The sequence below is a fragment of the Pogoniulus pusillus genome, chromosome 20 (genome assembly GCF_015220805.1).
Source record: "Pogoniulus pusillus isolate bPogPus1 chromosome 20, bPogPus1.pri, whole genome shotgun sequence".
In the NCBI taxonomy this organism is placed as follows: Eukaryota; Metazoa; Chordata; class Aves; order Piciformes; family Lybiidae; genus Pogoniulus; species Pogoniulus pusillus.
Genome location: NC_087283.1, coordinates 517,149 through 534,864, shown reverse-complemented (window position 1 = coordinate 534,864; position 17,716 = coordinate 517,149). Strand labels below are relative to the sequence as shown.

General features: G+C 54.9%; 2 protein-coding genes across 4 annotated transcripts in view; one reads left to right on the top strand and one right to left on the bottom strand.

Annotated features, from left to right (window-relative positions):
• Positions 1-8,097, top strand: part of PEPD (peptidase D) — a 170,032-nt gene extending 161,935 nt beyond the window's left edge. For all 3 annotated transcript variants that reach the window (XM_064159872.1, XM_064159874.1, XM_064159873.1), the window contains exons 15-16: positions 197-388; positions 7,488-8,097. In XM_064159872.1, the coding sequence (XP_064015942.1) occupies positions 197-388; positions 7,488-7,637 (342 nt within the window). In that variant the 3' untranslated portion in view covers positions 7,638-8,097. The remainder of the gene's footprint in view (positions 1-196; positions 389-7,487) is intronic.
• Positions 8,098-10,830: 2,733 nt separating this feature from the next.
• On the bottom strand, positions 10,831-17,706 carry CEBPG (CCAAT enhancer binding protein gamma). Its single transcript, XM_064159877.1, has 2 exons — positions 17,569-17,706; positions 10,831-13,091 (listed from the first exon to the last, which is right to left on the bottom strand). The coding sequence occupies exon 2, from the start codon at positions 12,982-12,984 to the stop codon at positions 12,532-12,534; it is 453 nt and encodes a 150-aa protein (XP_064015947.1). The 5' UTR covers positions 12,985-13,091; positions 17,569-17,706; the 3' UTR covers positions 10,831-12,531.
• Between the last annotated feature and the right edge of the window lie 10 nt (positions 17,707-17,716).

The following is a 17,716-nucleotide window of genomic DNA, read 5'->3' as shown; positions in this document are numbered from 1 at the left end:
ACCCAGCCTGGGCGCTGAGTTCAGGCTGCCCATCGCTGTGTGACGGCTAAACGAGGGGCCGAGAGAGGCGCAGCGCCGGTCCTCTGCCGCCCGATTCTCTTCTATTTCGGGTCCCTGAAGGAGCAGTCCACCTAGGAGGGGCTTGCCGGGGGGACCCGGGCTTGGCTGTCTTTCAGCCCTGGTATGTCTTCCACAGGGCGTGGAGCGCATCGACCTGCCGGGGCTGCGGAGCCTACGCACGGCGCGCAAGCTGGAGCCGGGCATGGTGCTGACCATCGAGCCGGGCATCTACTTCATCGACCCCCTGCTGGACCAGGCCCTGCGGGACCCTGCGCAGTCCTGCTTCATCAACAGCGAGGTCCTGCAGCGCTTCAGAGGCTTTGGTGGGGTGAGTGCCGCTGCGCCAGAGGGGTTTGTCTGCTCGTCCTGGCTGTGCACCTGAGCGTTTTGGCAGCTTTGGCTCGGGCGGCAGTGCGCACAGGCAGGGCGGCTGGCCCAGGAGGTAGCCATGACCTGAGAGCTCATTCCTGCAGCTGCTGTGCAAGGAGAGGGCCTCATCTCTCCACCCTGCCCAGGGCGCATTTCCCACTCGAGGCCAGCATCCCCACAGAGCCTTCAGCAGCTGTGGAGGCATCCAGGGGCCTTTCATCTGCACAGGGTGAGCGCTCCGGGGGTGCTGCATTGTTCTCTGAGCTTCTGTAGCCACGCTCAGAGCTCGCAGAGTGGGCAGCTGCAGTACCCCATCCTTCTCCCAGCTCTTCTGCTGAGTCTTAGCAAAGCTTCAATCACTGGCAGCAGTGGTGATCTTCTGGTATGAAAAGTCAAAGCTGCTCATTAGGAATTGTTTGCTGCTGCCATCAACTTGTTCATCAGCACATGCCAGCCAGGAGAAGGGCATTATGGCAGCACTCTTGTTCTGGGCTGGCTCTGAAGGAGCAGCCCGACAGAGCAGGCGTTTATGCCACCACCAGTGGTGTGAGCAACCAGCCGTGGCGCTCCTCATGTGATGTGTGTGCAGCCTGCTCCAGAGACAGGGGGCTCTGCCCTCGCTGCTGAGCTGTGGGACATCACCTGCCTCTGCTGTTTTGCCATCCAGCTGAGGTGGCCACGCCCAGCTAAGGGCAGCTGGCTCTGCACTTTGCAGCAGAGCGCACACTGAACGTGGCACTGCACAGCGAGGCAGGTTCTGAAGGAGCCCTGCAGTGCTCTGCAGCAGCTCAGCACCAGAGCCATGCCAGGTTTAGCTGTCTTCACTTTCCTTGTAAGCGCTCGGAGGGCTTTTCAGCAGCCCACCCGATGCTTGGGGAGCTGGCTCTGGAAAGGCTCAGCACATCCCATGCTTTCCCACGGCTTGCTGCAAATGCCCGCTCCAGCTCTGCAGCTTGGGCATGCATCTGGCTCACCTCCTGCCCCTGTGTGTGTGGAGCACAGGGTCTCTGCCTTGGTAAGAAGCTGCTGGATCAGGCACTTCTGTTGCAGAGATTTCAAGAGGAGTCCTAACCTTCTTCCATTTTTTTGCTTAGCTTCCTGTAATGATGACTTGTTAGGAGACCCAGCCAACAAACTCTGCTATAAGGGGGAGCTGCCCAAAAACGATTGAGCAAAAATCTAAATCTCCAGCCCCCTTGTGAACAATGTATTTTACTTAGAGAGTAAAAATAATAATACACATAAACCCTGAGCCAGATGTTGTCACTTGATTTTGTGCAGAAGAATGGCAGTGAAATCTGAGGGAAGCACATCTGAGTATTTCTGAGCTCCACACAAAAGCTGAATCAGAGCAGGAGCAGGATGAGGTTTTACGGCTCTGCAGCTCTGACTCCATTCTGCGTAAGCAGAAGATGCGGCTTGCTCTGTAGTTTGCTCAGTTGCCCATGTGCTGGTACACTCTGGTTTCTCCAGAGTGAGTATTTATCTCAAAAGTATGTCAGAAACCTTTCTCTCCAGAGCATTCAAAAAGCTCTTGGGAAGCCCAGGTTTTAGTAACAAATATCAGTAGTGCAGGGGTCAGCGCTGGTCTCAGTCCTAGCTCACTACAGGCAGCCCAGACTCCCTTTAAGCTTAAAGGAAAAATACATTCTGCAAAAGACTCAAGTGCTCCATTTCCCTCTGCGAGCTCAGCACTAATTAAAACGTTCTTCATTTGCTTTAGTTTAATTCACTTTCAAAATGAACTCTTATTAGCCAGAGCAGCACCCTTGTAATTCCCAGTGGGGCTCTCCATACAGGGAAAGTGGAGTTTAATGAGTTCACCTCCACTTCGTGGCTTTTCTTGGCTCTTGGTAGTTTTCTTGCCTGTGACAAGACTCTGGCTTGAGGAGAGAAGCACTTCTGTTGTGCCCCAAGGGGCAGGGCTGCAGCTGCTGACTGGCACCAGGCTGCTTGGGGTTGGCTACAAGGAGCTCGCTCTGTGGCCAGCCCTTCTGCCTCCCTGCAGCAGACGCCCAGGCTCAGAGACCTAGTCACTTGGGCTGTTCCCAGGTGAGCTGCTCTGGCTCAAACACTGGTGCCCCTGGAGGGAGGTGAGAAGGTGTGCTGGAGGCTGTGGTGGGTGAAGGAAGTTCCCCCCGCTGCTGACTGGGAGCTGGGGCACTTGGCCCAGCCATTACCTTCAGTCCATCACAAACTTCTCAGCCAGTTCTGGGCATTCGCTCATGTGAGCTTCAGTTCCCCACCTATGGAGCCAAGGCCACCTTCATTAGGGTTATGAAATCTCTGGACCAAGGGCTGCCCTTGGGTGCTGGGACAGTGCTCGTCCCAGGGCCTTAGCCTGTGCCACTCATAAATAACCATGGCTGTGCCAGCAGAACTGTGTGCAGGGCTGGGTGCTGCTCAGGAGCAGCAGCCAGTTCCTTGGCGAAGGGGAAACACCAACCCCAAGTGCTGCCCTTTAGGGTCTGACATTTCTGCCCTTCATAAGCTGATTACTGGCTCATGCTGCTCATATGATGCCTGCTGAAAGGCCCAGTGCAGCCACTCAGCCTTTTCTTGGTCTTAACTATTCAGTCTTTGTTCTGGCTTTTCCTTTTGTAGAACTAGCAGTAGGCTTAGCATGGGACAAGTCTCTGCAGCTTAGAGAAGGTGCTGCAAGCCAGCTAACCATTGCATCCTTTGCTCGCTTCCACTTGCAGAGGTTTCTCATCTAAAAGCTCAAGAGCTTTACAAAGCCCAGCACCCTCAAGACTTCTCCAAACACTAATGCTTCCCTTAGGAGCAGATGAGAAATACAAGCAGAGCAGTTAATTGCTCCTGCCTTTGGTGTGCAGAGCCATGCAGTCATCTCTCTGATTTTTTCTTTCAGAAGGCTGAGCTGTGTCTCTAGTCTGATGGTGGCTGTGTGCTGTGGAGTGAACTTGTTCACTAGGCAGTAAGCCTTCTGCTCATCTGCTCCTGCCATCGCAGATGGTGCAACAGCAGCGACGCTGCACAGCCTCTGGGGCAGGCTGCAAAGCAGTCATCCTAATGAGATAGTTAACTTTTCTCAGAGTTCCTGTCAGAGAAAGGAGAGTTGTAGGAAGGCCAAAACCAGCAACTAGTTGCTTATAAACCCTTTTCTCTTAAGTTGTCTAATTAACATAATTAAGTTAAGGTAAGAGCAGTTGTTCCTAACCTGTATTTAGCTTATGGTTTATTGCTTCTTTCTGAGCCTGACTGAAGGGCCTGTGCCTGAAGCTTCTTTTTCCAGCCATATCACTTGATCTAACGCAATAGGTGGCCTCACCCTGCTAATCTTACTCCTCTGAACCTTGAAAATGAAGTTTGTCTGACACTTGGGTTTGCTTGTAAGAGCAGGGAGGACTGGCAGCATGGGGTGAGAGTTACTGTGTGGCACAGAGCCTGTTAGCCTCTACAGAAATCACCTCGGCATTGCCACCTTGTGCAAGATGGGGACAGGAAGGTGCCTTCCCCAGCCCTGCAGGTGTACATAAGGGCAGCTCTGTTTCCTAAGCAGTCCCGCTTGAAACAGAGAAGTTGAACCCTGCTCAAGGTGAGTTTGCTCTTTTAATACTGAAGATTTGATAACAGTCAAAACAAGTTCTCTTGGCTCCATGTGTCTGGCACAGGTTGCCCAGGGAGATTGTGGAAGCTCTCTCTCTAGAGGCCTTGAGCAGCTTGGGCTGGTGGGAGGTGTTCCCACCCATGGCAGGGGGTTAGAACTGGATGATCTTTAAGGTCCCTTCCAACCCAACCCTTTCTGTGACTCCATGAGTCTGTACAAGCTGCACAGAGCTGCCTGGCTCCTTCAGCACCTGCCCTGATCTCCTTGGTGGGGCAGCGTGCATGGGCCATGTCCTGCCATCACTTCCCAGGCAAGCCTCCTACTCTCAGTGCCTGCACTTGGGGGTTTGATGCTTTCCACAGCCCTGATCAAACAAATGTTCTTTGGATTAAAAAAAGAGAGGCTTAGCACCAGTGGTCTTCTAAAACCACGTCTAGGACATGCCACTGTGTAGATCTGGACTCTCTAGTTGGCCAGAACTGTTGCTTGATTCTCAGCAGCCTGCTCCACACCTGATTGTCCCAAAGGGCTGGGTGCTCAGGCCCCTTGCCTGGGAAGCCATCAGAGCAGGCTGTGGGGAGCACGAGTGCATGGCTCAGTCAGGACAGAGCGTGAGGCTGCAGAGCTGGCAGCAGCCCTGCTGCTTGGCTCCTGGTGCTTGACTGCTGTGCTGCCCATGGCTGTGCCCACGCTGGGATGGGGCTGGGTCCCCTGGACTGAGCCACGACATGGCTGTGGTGGTGTCAGGCAGCTGTGTGAACAGACCCATCTAGACAGGTCATAGTGCTGCCCTTGACAAGGAAAAGGCACTTTCGGGCAGTGCTAGCATTCCCTGGCCCTTGCTGCCTGCAGGAGCACTTCGTGAAGCATGCCAGAGGACAGCAGAGTGTCCCTGGGGTGTTTGCAGAGCACCCTGAGAGCTGCTGGCACGGCAGCCCTCACACCTTGCCTTGCTGTGCCTTTCGGCCCTGTGCTGCGCTGCTGAACAGAGAGCTGCAGCCAGGGACAGCTCTGAGAGCGAGTTTCCTGAGCGCTGTCCCGCACTGGGGGAGGCCAAGCCGCTCAGCCATTCGGGCACATCCAGGTCTTGTGTCCCTTTGGACAGCAGACAAGACCAAACACTGGGCTCTCCTGTAGGGAAGGCTCTGCAGCTCTTCCGAAGCATCTCCTTGCTGCTGCCGAGTTTAAGTTCAGGGTGATGCACGTGGAGGGAAAGAGCAGATATAAAAACTTGCTGCCCCTCGAGAAGCTGAGTTCCTCTGCTCTGGCTGCGCTTCCAGGCACAGTGTGCACTGCACTCTGACAGAGCAAGCTCCCATCTCAGGTGAGATTCATCCCAGCTGAGAAGTGGTTAGATACTGGGGAATGAGATGGAGCTTTCCTAGGGGTGGTAGGTGAGGCCCTGTGGGAGCAGTGGGTCTGTGCACCTCCAGCACCACCCCGAAGACCGTTTGGAGTTGCTGGTGGTGAGCAGGCTGTGTTGGCTCTCCTGTTCACAGCAATCCCCAGCTCTGGGTTGCTTACTAACATCTCCTAACAGTGTCTGTCCTGTGCAGTGAGCTGCTCTGGGACGCTCCAGGCTGATGTGTTCCCCATCCTTCCCCATCTTTGGTAGCTCTCAGTTCCTTGGCGTAGGTCAGCCCAGCACCCCCTGCAGTCCACTCATTTCAGGGTCTCTCACTTCACACCTCCTCTGAGGTCTCCCTTCAGGGCCTCTTGAGCCAGCCTCATCTCTTTGTCCATTATTTGTCAGGCCTGCCTTTCCTCACTGAGTCTCCCCCCGGCTCCTTCCATCACTCCAGCTCTGTTTTGCAGCTCCTTCCCCACCCTGATTTGCACCTGTAGCCTGGATAGGGTAGAGCATTCATGGACCTCTTCTTTCCCCTCCCTCTTAGTCTGCCTTTCATCTACTTTACTTCCCTGCCCTTTCAAAGGGTGCCATGGTGTTGGCAAAGTCAGGAAACACTGAATTGGAAACCCAGCCATTTATGTGGCCATGGTACTTGGGGCCATGCTAGTCTTTGGCTGATGGTTGGACTCTGTGCTCTCAGAGGGCTTTTCCAGCCAATGCAGCTCTGTGATTCTGTGGCAGGTGCTGAGGGCTGCTGTGGGGCAGAGGGCAGGATTCATGTTTATGTGACTGTCTTGCTGAGTCCTTGCTTTGCATTTGGCCAGCTGAGCCAAAAGTAAGCCAATGAATCGGAAAAGCTACCCTGGTAAAATGTGTTGAGGTGCATGGAGCCCTTCCTTTGCTGCTCATTTCCCCTTCTGCAGCAAGGCACCAACCCCTCAGGCACACACCACGTGTGAAGAGCCTCAGGACCTTCAGCTCTGCAGCTGCCCACATGCAGTGTGTGCCCTCGGTGGGCTTGGTTCAGTTCTGCTTTATAATGCTCTGAGCTTGATGGGAGTGAAGGAGATCAGCTGGCACAGGCACCCCTCAGCGCCTAGTGGGGGCTGGGTGACTCATTTTGCCTGAACAAATGGATGATTTTGTAATCAGCAGTACAAATGTTAACCAGCTTTATTTTTAGTTGAAAATGTCAAGAGGTCAGGAACAATTACAGCAGCTGTGCGGTGGGAGCCCCAGCAGCCTGTGTTCCCTGGGCTTCACACCTTACCCAGGTCGCTTCTGTTGCAGCTCAGCAGCTGCCCAGCAGTTTTCTGATAAGATAAGGGGAAATGACTCTGCAGGCAGAGTTCTGTGAGGAGAGATTACGGCCAGGCAGAAACAGAGCAGGCTTCTCATAGCAGCAGAACAGGAGCTGGCAGACTGAGAGGATCTGCTTTGTCCTTGCATGGCTTGAAGTGCAGGGGCTGTATTTTTCAAGGGATGTATGAACCTTCTGAGGACCCTCTCATCAGCTAAAATCCCTTCTCTGGACTATCAGCTGTGAGCTGCTTGATGCTGCAGGTCCTCCCTTGAGAGTTTGTTGTGTTTGGAGCACAGAGCATGTGGTGTATGAGTGTGAGAAGCAGCAAGAGGACCACTTGGAGAGTGGGTGCTGGGGGCACTAGGAGGTACCTGCCCCTGCCCCTAGCACATCCTGCACCAGTGAGGCCAGGGACGGAACCAGGGCAGTGCCCCTTGGCTGCCCCTGATGTTAGGGGCTGGGATTCATTGGCAGCATGAGCTCACTGATGCAGCTTCTTGCTCAGCCTGTTGCTGGTGCTCCAGCCATAGCAGAGGCAGCATCTAAATCACCTGAGGAGCCACCACCTCCTGTGGGGCTGCTCTGCTGCAGTCACCGTGGAGCTTGTGTGACCTCAGGAGGGTGGCAGGGGCTGGCGGCCCAAGGGGGACTGGATCCTGCAGAGCTCTGCAGCACGGTGGTGGGAACGATGGGCAGCTCCAGTGCTTGCTGGTGTTGCTCTGCCTGGCACTGCATCACCAACACAGCCTGGAGTGCAACTCGGGCTCTTACTGGTGTCCCTGCCCGGTTGTCCCAGCTGGGATGCCTTGGTGACCATTTGTTCTGTCTGCCAGGTGCGGATTGAGGATGACATCGTGGTGACAGCCAGCGGGATGGAGCTGCTGACCTGTGTGCCACGCACCGTCCAGGAGATTGAGGCTTTCATGGCAGAAGGCCAGAGTGGAGCCAAGGCCTTTAGTGGCCCCTCCAGCTCCAAGCAGTAGCAACAGGGTGCTGCTTCTGCCCCACAGCCAGCAGGCACCGGCAACGACCCACGTCCAGCTGTGACTGGCAGAGGAGCAGCAGGCTGCCAGGCACGGTGATCCCTTCCCCAGCAGTGAAGGTGGCAGGCTACAGCCCTTCATATCCAGGTAACCCAAGCGCTGCTGCTGCACTGCCAGGGGGCCTGGCACCTCTGTCAGAGCTCTGCTCAGACAGCTCGCAATTTAATCTGCACATTGATGATTGGGACTCTAAAATGGCAAATGGATTACCTGAGTGCTGGCAGCATTTCTAACAGCCAAGCCCTTTCTTAAGCTTCAGCACAAGTACTGTCAACTCAGAGCAGAAAAATCAGCTGCTCTGGGTGGGTGCAAGGACACTTCTCTTTTTCCTATGGCTCTTATCTCAGAGTCACTGGGGTAAACAGAAACAAATTTGTATTAAAATTCCTCCTCAGCATCACCATGCTCCCAGCCCTGTGATCATTGTGCTCCTCTGCCCCACTTCCTGCTTCGTTGTCTGACCAGTTCCTGCCCTGGAAGCTTTGACCATTAGCCAGGCTGCTCTGCTCTGGGTGCTGAGCCTCCACCCACAGCCTGGTGCTTGTTAGGTTTGTTCAGCTGTTGGTTCCCTAGGACACAGAGTGCTGAGGTGTTGAGGGGCCATGGAAACAGCAGGAGGGGAACCAGTCCCTTTGTTGCCGGGCTCAGAGTCACTGTCGAGTGCTAGCCAGTTCAGAGTGAGATCCTGTGCATTTTATTTGGGTGCACCACAAACATTCAGTGACCATCAAGTGATTTTCCATGCATGCAAGCCTCAAATTGCCAAGAAAAACCTCTTTTTACTGTAGGTGTTTGTCACCCTGCAGGAGAATAAGCGTGTTTCTTGCACTGTAACCCAGCACTGCTCTTAAGTGCATGAAATTCATCTCACTGACTTTAGGAAGTGCAAAGCCACCTCAGACCTCTGCTGTGTCAGGGAGCTGATATCACTGCAGGGTGTCAGGGCCTTCTTGGGCCTTAGCTCTGGCCAGGTGAGGATTTGCCCAACTGCCTTCAACATCTCAGCACCTGGCCTCTGCTGCTTGTCCTGGAGCTGGCATGCAGGCAGTGGGACCAGCTGCGAGCTGCAGGGCCTGCCTCACGCGAGGGGTACAACACAGCACGGCTTGGCTGGTGCCACAGGCTGCTGCGGTGGTGATGAGAAGCAGCTCTGTGCCGGCAGCAGCCTGGCGACACAGTGCTCACAGCTGCGTGCTGGAGAGGCACTGAGGGACAGGCCAGGGGACTTCACTCCTGTTAATGTCACTTGGTCAACAAATGAGCCTGGTTCTGTTTCTTTAAAGATTGCTGGGCATTGGTCTGTGCCAGGGAAGTACTGGAGGTGGGAAGGGGTGAGGAGGGAAGGGTGTGACAGCAGCAGCTTGTGTGTGCAGCTGTGCTGCTGCTTCTGCCGTGGTGCCTCAAGCCTGCTACGTGCAGTCCATGTGCAGAGGACATCAGGCTGTGCTCTGTGCTTTGGTGGCTTCCAGGTACAAGAACTGAACTGCTCTGGACTTGTCTCCCCATAACATTCAGATTTTTTCTCAGTGCTAAGTGGTGCTTCTGGCCCTGTTCCCTGCACACCCAAGTCCTTTCCTGTAGCATGTGAGATGGCTCAGTGCTGAGGGTATTCCAAATCCTGCTGCTGCTTGGGCTGTTTTAAAGCCACACCACAGCTCTTTTCGAGTTTTGGGGCTGTTTCAGCTCAGCCATAACCCAGCCTAGCCAATAGGCCTTTCCCTGGCAGGGGCTGGGCCCTCTGCTGCAGAACAGATCAAGCGATCTGGTGTGCTGCAGGAGGCAGAGCTGGTTCTGCTTTGCGTGCCCCCGCAACAGCTGTGCCACGTCTCGGGGAGGCACAAATGGGAGCTGATGCAGCACCCATACTGTTGTCTGGGGGGCAGCACCAGCTCCCATTTGCCCGAAGAATCACTTGGTGAGCATAAGTCTCATCCTTCCTTCCTCCTAGAAGTCTGTGCTGTAGTGATAGTCTTTATCCCCTTCAGCAAAAAGTGCATTTTAACTGTTCTGCTACTTGGGCAGGGAAGCAAAGCCTTTAAAAGCAGGCCAAGGGCTACTTAATGCACTGTGATTGTGTCGGTGGACATAGGGGCTGTGGGGAAGGTTCTTTTTGACTGCCTTAGCGAGTTTAGGCTGTTGGCTGCCATGGTTTCCCATCTGCCTTTTCCCCTTGGCACAAACAGCTCTGAGCGGAGTGGCACCAAAAGAACAGAGGTGGGTTATGTGGAGCAAGTCCTGGTGTTCAGAGGGGTCCCAGCCTCTCTTCATCAAGAAGAGAGACTTGTCCTAGGTATGGGTCTTCTGCTGTGCCGTGGAGAGCCAAGGTGAGGCCTTTTGCTGTCACACAACCTGAGCTGCTCCACCTTAGGGAAAGACCTCACCTCTGCCCTTGCTGTTTGTCAGGAGGGGGCTTAGAACAACAGACCGACACCTTTCTTGCAGCCAGGCTCTGAGGGTAGATTTAAAGTGACCAGTGGTTGTGATCTTGGGTCCATGGCTTCAGTGTTTGCAGCAATGTGCTGCACACAGCCTGCATCGCCCCTGGGCATCCAAAGCAAGTGTGGGGATTGCTGAGCCAGAAGTGTCCTTCTGCAGGCAGGGGGTTGCTTAAACAAGTGGAGATGGAGCTGTCAGCAGTGACCGGTGAAGAAGTCATTTTCCAGAGCATCACAGTCGCTCCCATTCAAAGGGACTTAAGAGATTGACAGTAGTGAGAAAGGAGCTCCAGAGACTGAGAGCTGCTTTCTGGCCATTAGGGGAGGACCCCACTGCAGCTTCTCAAACTAGCTGCAGGCCAAGGTTGCACTGTGCCAGCTCACAGAGCAGCCAGCCAGGGCAGAGAGCAGCTCCTGCTGCTGCAGGTAACCAATCAGATGCTCTTGGTTCATCTTTCCCTCGTAGGCCTTGGTGTCCTGCTCCCCAGCCTGCCCTTAACTGCAGCATTTTCATCCTAACATTTCTTTTATGTGTGCTAAAGCTGGAGTTCAGTCAAAGCTGCAATCAGATTTTGATTCTTTCTACTGAGCACAGACCTGAGTGGAAGATAGGAATGGAGACTGCTGCACTCACCTCCCCAGACAGCAGCTTGAGGTGGGCATGACTGCATTTGGGAGAGGAAAAAAGAAGCCAGCACTAGAAGCAAAAGGTTTTTATTAGCTGCTGCTCTTTCAACCCTACCTACTTAAACTGCAGCTAGAACCAAAAAATATCTTTGTAAAAAGACTACCAGAATCCAAAACAATCCAGAGAAGTTGTCTGTAGGTATTAAAAGTGTAAATTCAAACCAAGCCCTGTAAGGTTTGTTAACAGCATCTTCATAGAGATAATAGCCAAGTTCTCTTCCTAAGGACAGACGCGAGGCCAACAGCATCCTACAAAGTCATCTGTGGGGAGAGTGAGACAGGGCAGTGATCCACCAGCCAGGCACTGCTTCAGTGTAACACAACCAAACCAGCAATGAAATAGTTTAAAAGGAAAATAAATTAAGGTCACATCAAAGGTCCTGCTTTGTTGTGCACTGCTCACTCCAGTCCAGCCCACTGCGTTATGGACCCCGGCAAAGACTCCGCACTAGGAGGAAAAAACTTGCTCTAGAAAAAACTGTTATGAAACAACCCAAGACTGAAGAGACTTCAGAGCTGTGAGTTGGCTGCAGCAAGCCCACTGTGTATCAGGTACTCAGAGCAGGGCTGTTTGGGTTCCCTGGAGATCTTGATCACAAATCTGAGCAGCCATGAAAGTGGAGATGAGTGTCAAGGGGCAGTGACCCAAACGCCGTGGCTGACTCTAGGCAAGCTGTAGATTTTGTTCTCCCTGATAGCTGCACCCCAGCAAGAAGGCAGCTTTGCAGAGCACAGGTTTAGCAGCATCTGGGGATTTTCTTGCTCTTGTGAGGCCTTGTTTGGATCCAAAGCATCCTGTAAAAGGTGAAGCAGAACCTTCATGAAGCCTTGCAGCACCTGAGGTTTCACCTCAACACAAGGGTCCCAGAGCACTAGAACAGGCTCCCCAGAGAGGTTGTGGAGTCTCCTTCTTTGGAGACTTTCAAGGCTTGTCTGGATGCATTCCTCTGTGATCTGTGCTAGATTGTGTGGCAGGGGCGTTGGACTCAATGATCTCCTTGGGTACCTTCCACTCCCTAATACCCTGTGATCACATAGTGAGCTTGGTGTGTGCTGCCTGACCTCTAGTGCAGGATGCTTCAGCCTCAGCTGTCACTGGGAAGCCAACTGCCTGCACACAGCCTGTACATATCCTCAGAGTATATTGCTGCTCTCCAGCAAGCACCCAGCTCACCAATGTTACACTCTCACCAGAAACTACCACTGCACAAGAAAGCCCCAAGTAGTGCTTCGCAGGACACGCTCCATAGGTGTGCAGTCCAGGGAAAGCAACCAAGCCAGGGCCTCTGCAGCTTGTAAGACAGCAAGCAAAGGGGAGAGACACCCACAGCTACCCCAGAGGGGAGAAACACACCCACACCTATTGCAAGGACATTTCAGCCAGTGAGGCATTTCTGGTACTGCAGTGACCTATCCTGCTGGATTCCTCCCAGTGTGCAAGCCATAAGTGACCATCTGTGGGAATGCCATTCCCTGGGAGCAAGCTGCCTGTGAGCTGAGCTCTACAGCTTTGGGTAAATCCTGCAGAGCAAATGAAGGCCTAAAAAAGCACCCAAGTGGGTTTTGGAGTAACTGCACCAAATGTTCAGTATTAAACCCAGACAGAGAGGGAAACTGCCCCAAGGTGATGGTTAAGAGAGCGGAGTCTGTGCTTGGTCACTGTGTGGGTGCCGCTGGAGCTGCAGAGTGCATGGCATGGGCTGCAGCAGTGCCTACTGCCCGCTGCTGTCGGGGTTTGCTGTGGGGGGCTCGGTGCCGACAGGCTGCACGTTGTCTGCCAGGTTGTGTGCATGCTCAAGGAACAGGTCTTTCAGTACACTCAGCTCCTTGGTCAGGAGCTTGATCTTTGCTTCCAAGCGTTCGTTCTCCTCTTTGAGCTGGTTGACTCTCTGCAGCGTGTCTTGTGCCTTCTGCTTGCTCTTCAGACGGCTCTTCTTCACTGCCATGTTGTTGCGCTCGCGGCGCTGCCGGTACTCGTCGCTATTCCTGTCCACGAAGGAGCTCTTCTTGCCCTGCCGGCTGGGGGGTACAGCCTTGCCCCCTCCAGCAGGGCTGACGGGCACCAGCTGGGGGACCTGCTGCAGACCGCTGCTGTGCGCCTGGGTGTAGATGACACTGACTCCGTTGGCCTCTGCGCTGGGGGGCTGTGGAGATGTCTTGCTCATTTGGACAGGCTCTTCCTGGACACAGCAGAGCTCAGGAGGCTGAAAGCTGAGATGTCTTGAGAAGGTGTTTCCAGCAGGTCTTCACATGGGTTAAGGACAAGAGGAACCTAGCAGGAAAGGAAACAAGTGCTGTTAAAGGTGCTGGTTCCAGCCCTAATCCTCTGCAGCCTGGCTTAACAGGAGGCACTGATGGCACATCTGGCAAGGACACGTCCCAGCACTGCTGAAGTGGACAAGCTGCCAACTGCACTTCAGAAGCCTCTCAAACATATTTGGATTGGAAGGGGCTGTTACTGGGTCATCCAGTCAAGCTGTTTGCATTGTTCAGTCAGTCATTCCAAAGCCATCCCTGCTGGATGGGTGTCTAGCCTAGCCCTGACTATCTCCAGTTGCACAACCTCTGTCTTGGCAGCAGACTCCACTGTCTAACTTTTCCTCCAGTTATAGAATTTGCTTGATTTTCAGACTGGAGATGTCCTTCCTCAGCTTAAACCTATTAACAGCCTGACTCTTGACCAACAGGAGTACTTAATCTTTGGCCTCTCCAGACCAGTTCCTCCCTGTTCCTTTTTCTCTGGAGTGAAGGTGCTCAGACCTCACGGCACCTGCTTTTGATGGTGATGTCCAAGCTGAGGGCTGTTTTACACAAAAACTCTGCAGAAAAGGCAGCCTGCTGTGACTGAGGCACATTTCACAGGACCTCTCCGACCACAAGAAACTAACCTGTACCAGTACCAGAATCAGCAGTGGGACAGGACCGCAGAGTGATAGCAATGTGGGGATCACTCCTGGCAGACAGAGGACTGTTGCCACCCACAGATGCCAGCAGCCACAACTGACTCATCCACAAAGTATATTCCACTCCTGCAGCTCCTGCACTGGTCAGTTTCTACTGTCGTTTCCAGCAGACAAACAGGCTTAGTGAGCAGGGCACCTTCAGAGCTGCTGCAGGGACATGGCCCTGACAAGGCTAACAGCTGCTGCTCCCCTTCTCATCCCACGACTTGACACAAGTGCCTGGCAGAGAAGAGAGGAAGGACAGCAGGATTGTTGCAGGTTCCTGAAACACTGACCTATGGCTCCAAAGAAAAGCACTCAGTGGTCAGTCAGGGAGCCTCAACTCCCTGTCATGGTGAGAAGCTCAGGCTGCACTGCAGTGGTGCAGCCCGGTGCCCTGGCAGCACCTCACAGTCAGTACCAACACCCTCCCTGCCTGTCCTCCGGAGGACCTGCTGGGGAAGCAAGCAGCTGAAGGTAGCAGTGGGCAATGGTAACCACGCAGTGCAGGCAACGTCTAAGGCTCATGGCTTGCAGCAGCAACAGCACAGGAGCTGGCTGCCTGTGCTCCTGTGCCCCGCTGGTGAGCCCTTTGTAAAGCCGTGAGGCACTGGTCACTCTGAACTCACCAGTTCGGCAGCTGTTTACTGTTCTGCTTGTTTTCCTTGTCAGCTTGAGCTGCTGTCCCACCTTCTGCCAGGCTACCACTGCAAAGATTCTGCTGGCTAGAGCCATCCCACATTTTCTTCCGTAAGGAGGGCAGCTGTGGGGTGGTTCAGTACAGTGAAGGGGGCACCTAGCAACGGTGGCTTGAATCCTACTCAGATCAGCATTCTGAACAAGCAAAGCAGCTGTGAGCACACCCAGGCTCTCCTACCCAGAAACTCTTCACAGCCAGAGCAAAACAAGCCCAGTACTGCTTTCTGGCGTTGGCACAGCCAGATCCACCCCCCTACACCTGCCTGTTTGGTCTTTGCCACACAGCAGCTCTTGCAGCACCTTTTGCAAGCCACCTCTAAGGGTGAAGAGGCAGTTTGGGTCAGCAGTTCAGAAGCAGCAGACTGGCACGGCCAGTGGCAGCAGCATCTGTGGGTGCACAGGCATTGCCAATGAAGAGGCAAGTGTGGGCTCCTTGGGGCATGCACCACACCCCTGGGGGAGCAGGCACTGCTTTGTCTCAGCTTTGTTTTCCAATACAGGACTCGTGCAGAGCTCAGAGCACCTGGTCTGTTGGATCTCCTCTGAGAACAGCATTTCCCACTAACTGGAGGCCTCTCAGACAGGATGCTCTCCTGTCCACTCTGCTCCAACACATGGCAGTGCTTGCTGGCTTCACCTGGGCAGCCCAGCAAAGTGACCCTGCCACTTTCAGTCTCCCTCCTGTGCTTTTCAGGTCTGAAGGGGTGTCTCCTGCCCCCAAGGGCATCCACCCAACATCGAAATTTCCCCTGTCTGTTCCACTAACGCAAATGCTCATGGCCTGCTTGAAATGGGCAGTGCCCAGGCAAGAGCAGGGGATGAACCAGTGTCACACAGCAAGTGTTCTAGACCTGCTAGGACAGGCCACCCTCAATCTCTTCCCCCTGGAGCTGATCCATTTTGTGTCAACCTCTTGAACGTGCTCTAGTGCACACTGTAGCCTCACCTGGGACCTGGCACTTGGGCTCCTGACCTGCTCAGCCACTACATGTTCAGAGTAGGCATCACCACCTGCGCTGCAGCACACATAATGTAAGGCTGCTGCTGCAGGGCTGCTGACAGCTGGGCTAGAAACTAACTTCTGCCCCTGCTTAGCTGGAGCCTGGAGCCCTGTCACCAATTCTCAGCTCTTCAGGAGGACAAGAGGGGAAAGGTATCCTGAACACCAAGAGGTGCCACAAGGCATCCTTCAGGGAATGCTGCAAGGAGATGTAAAGGCAGCAGGTGCAAGACAAGAGAAGGGGTTCTCACAAGTGCCAGGTAAAGGACGTGGTAGCTGGGAAAGGCAGAGAGGCCTCAGCAGTTCGCTTCCCAGACACCGTGCCACACAAGCACAGCTGCTGGGCTCCTCTCTGCAGACAGGTTTCCTGTGACAGAGTGACAGCCCCAGCACAGCAGGAGCCAGTTTCCCAGCATCTTGTTCCCATAAAGCTGCTCATTAGGTCGGGCTCAGCAACAGCCCTAGGCTGGTTCCACCCAGCAAATGGTAGTGTTTGCAGTGGCCAGTTAGAACTGCCTTCTCTCCTTGGGCCATCAACTGGCCACCCACCACAGCATAACAGCTGCTGCCTCAGAGGTCTTCTCAAGCAGAGATGGTTCTTACGGTCTCACAGCACTCCTCAGGGACCACAGAGACTCCCAAGCAAATCAAAGTCTTTATTGGCTTTGCTTTCACCAAAAAAAAAAATCCAAAAATTAAATTTCCAAAAGTTTGCTTTGGCAAAGACCTGAAAGATGTGTTTTAATTTCTTAAGGCAGTCTGTTGGTTTGGTTTCTTAGCAGCACAAAATGCAAAGCACTCTGCTCCTTTCCTGAGCTGTGGCTGTGCTGCTCCTGATCACCCGTCAGGGCGATTCTGCTGCACAGCTTCACTGAGCTGCCTCCCTAGTGCAGCACCAGCCCGCAGCTGAACAGCAGGAGGTGGCCTCTCTTCTGCGCCTTCAGCAGGAGCACCCCAGTAGGGTCTCAGTCCAGCTGACCCTGTACAAAGCACAGCAGCACAGAACTCCCGGGACAGCCCACACTCCCGCCTGGTCTTCTGCTCTTTCAGGCTGGCAGGAGCCAATGGCACCTCGCACACCCACAGCTGGGCAGTGACCTTTCTGGAGACCGGGCAGCTCGCCCCTAGCACAGCTGACAGCACCTTCCCGTATTTTTCTCATCGCCCCCCTTTCTTCCCCAAAAGCCTTACAAGACAGACCCCGCGGTGCCTCAGAACGCGTGCTCGCAGCACCTGAAGCAGGTATTTTAATTGCAGGCTTGCAGCTTTGATGGCGGAGTCACAAACGCTGCCTGATGCCACGAGGTATCAATCTGACTCTTGTGAACTACAATGCAGGTAGCTATTGCTGAAGAGGAACTGATTCCTTAAATCTCAGCGTTTCTACCCTGCACGGAGAAGCATTACGCCCAGCGTGGCACCGCGGCCGCGGGCAGCACCGGGCTGTTCCCCAGCCGCTGACTGAGCCCAGCTGCCTGCGCCAGGGCTGCCTTCAAAGTTTTTTCTGGAGCTACAACAACCTGATGGGACCCAGAGAGCCCTGGCCAGACACTCAAGCCTCCACTGAGAAGCTAGGAAAGAAGAACACCAGTTGTTACAGCGCGGCATTTAACGCGGCCAGGGCAGCTGCGGGGCTCCCGCGGCGTCCCGCGAGGGCTGACCGCAACCAAGGGAGTTACCAGCCCCGCTCTCAGGCCTCTCCCTGGGCTCGGTCACGTTGCCACAAGCGCCCAGAGACGCCTCGACGCAGCCCCGCACCCCCGGGAGCGAGGCGCAGAGCCGGAGTTAGCACGGGCACCGGGACCGTCCGCCCCTCCCCCGCGGGACTGTGGCGGCGCCGCCACCGCCCTTCCCGGCGGGCTGCGGCCCCACAGCCGCCCGTTCGCGGCCGCGCTGCTTCTCCTCCTCCCGCGCGTGGGGCGCTGGGGTGCCCGGTGCTGCCAAGCCGTGACTTCACCGGGAGGGGAGCCAAGGCCGCCCGCCGATTGCATCATACGCTCCCGGCGCGGCATCCGCCGCGCAAACGACGGGAGGGACGCAGTCGAGGGCCGACCCGGACCGGTGCGGCCCTGCTCCCAGCCCCCCGTACCCCGGCCCCCCGCGCTTACCTGTGGCGGCGCAGGCGGGAGGCGGCGGCGGGAGGGGCCGGGCTGGGCCCGAGCCTCCTTCGGTAGCGTGCGGCAGGGGCGAGCGGCGATTGCGACACCGCCCCCAGCGCCGCCCGCGCGGGTGATGCAACCGCCGCGGCCATTGGCG

Coding starts and splice junctions, on each gene's coding strand:
- CEBPG (XM_064159877.1), bottom strand. CDS start 12,984: ATGAGCAAGACATCTCCACAGCCCCCCAGCGCAGAGGCCAACGGAGTC.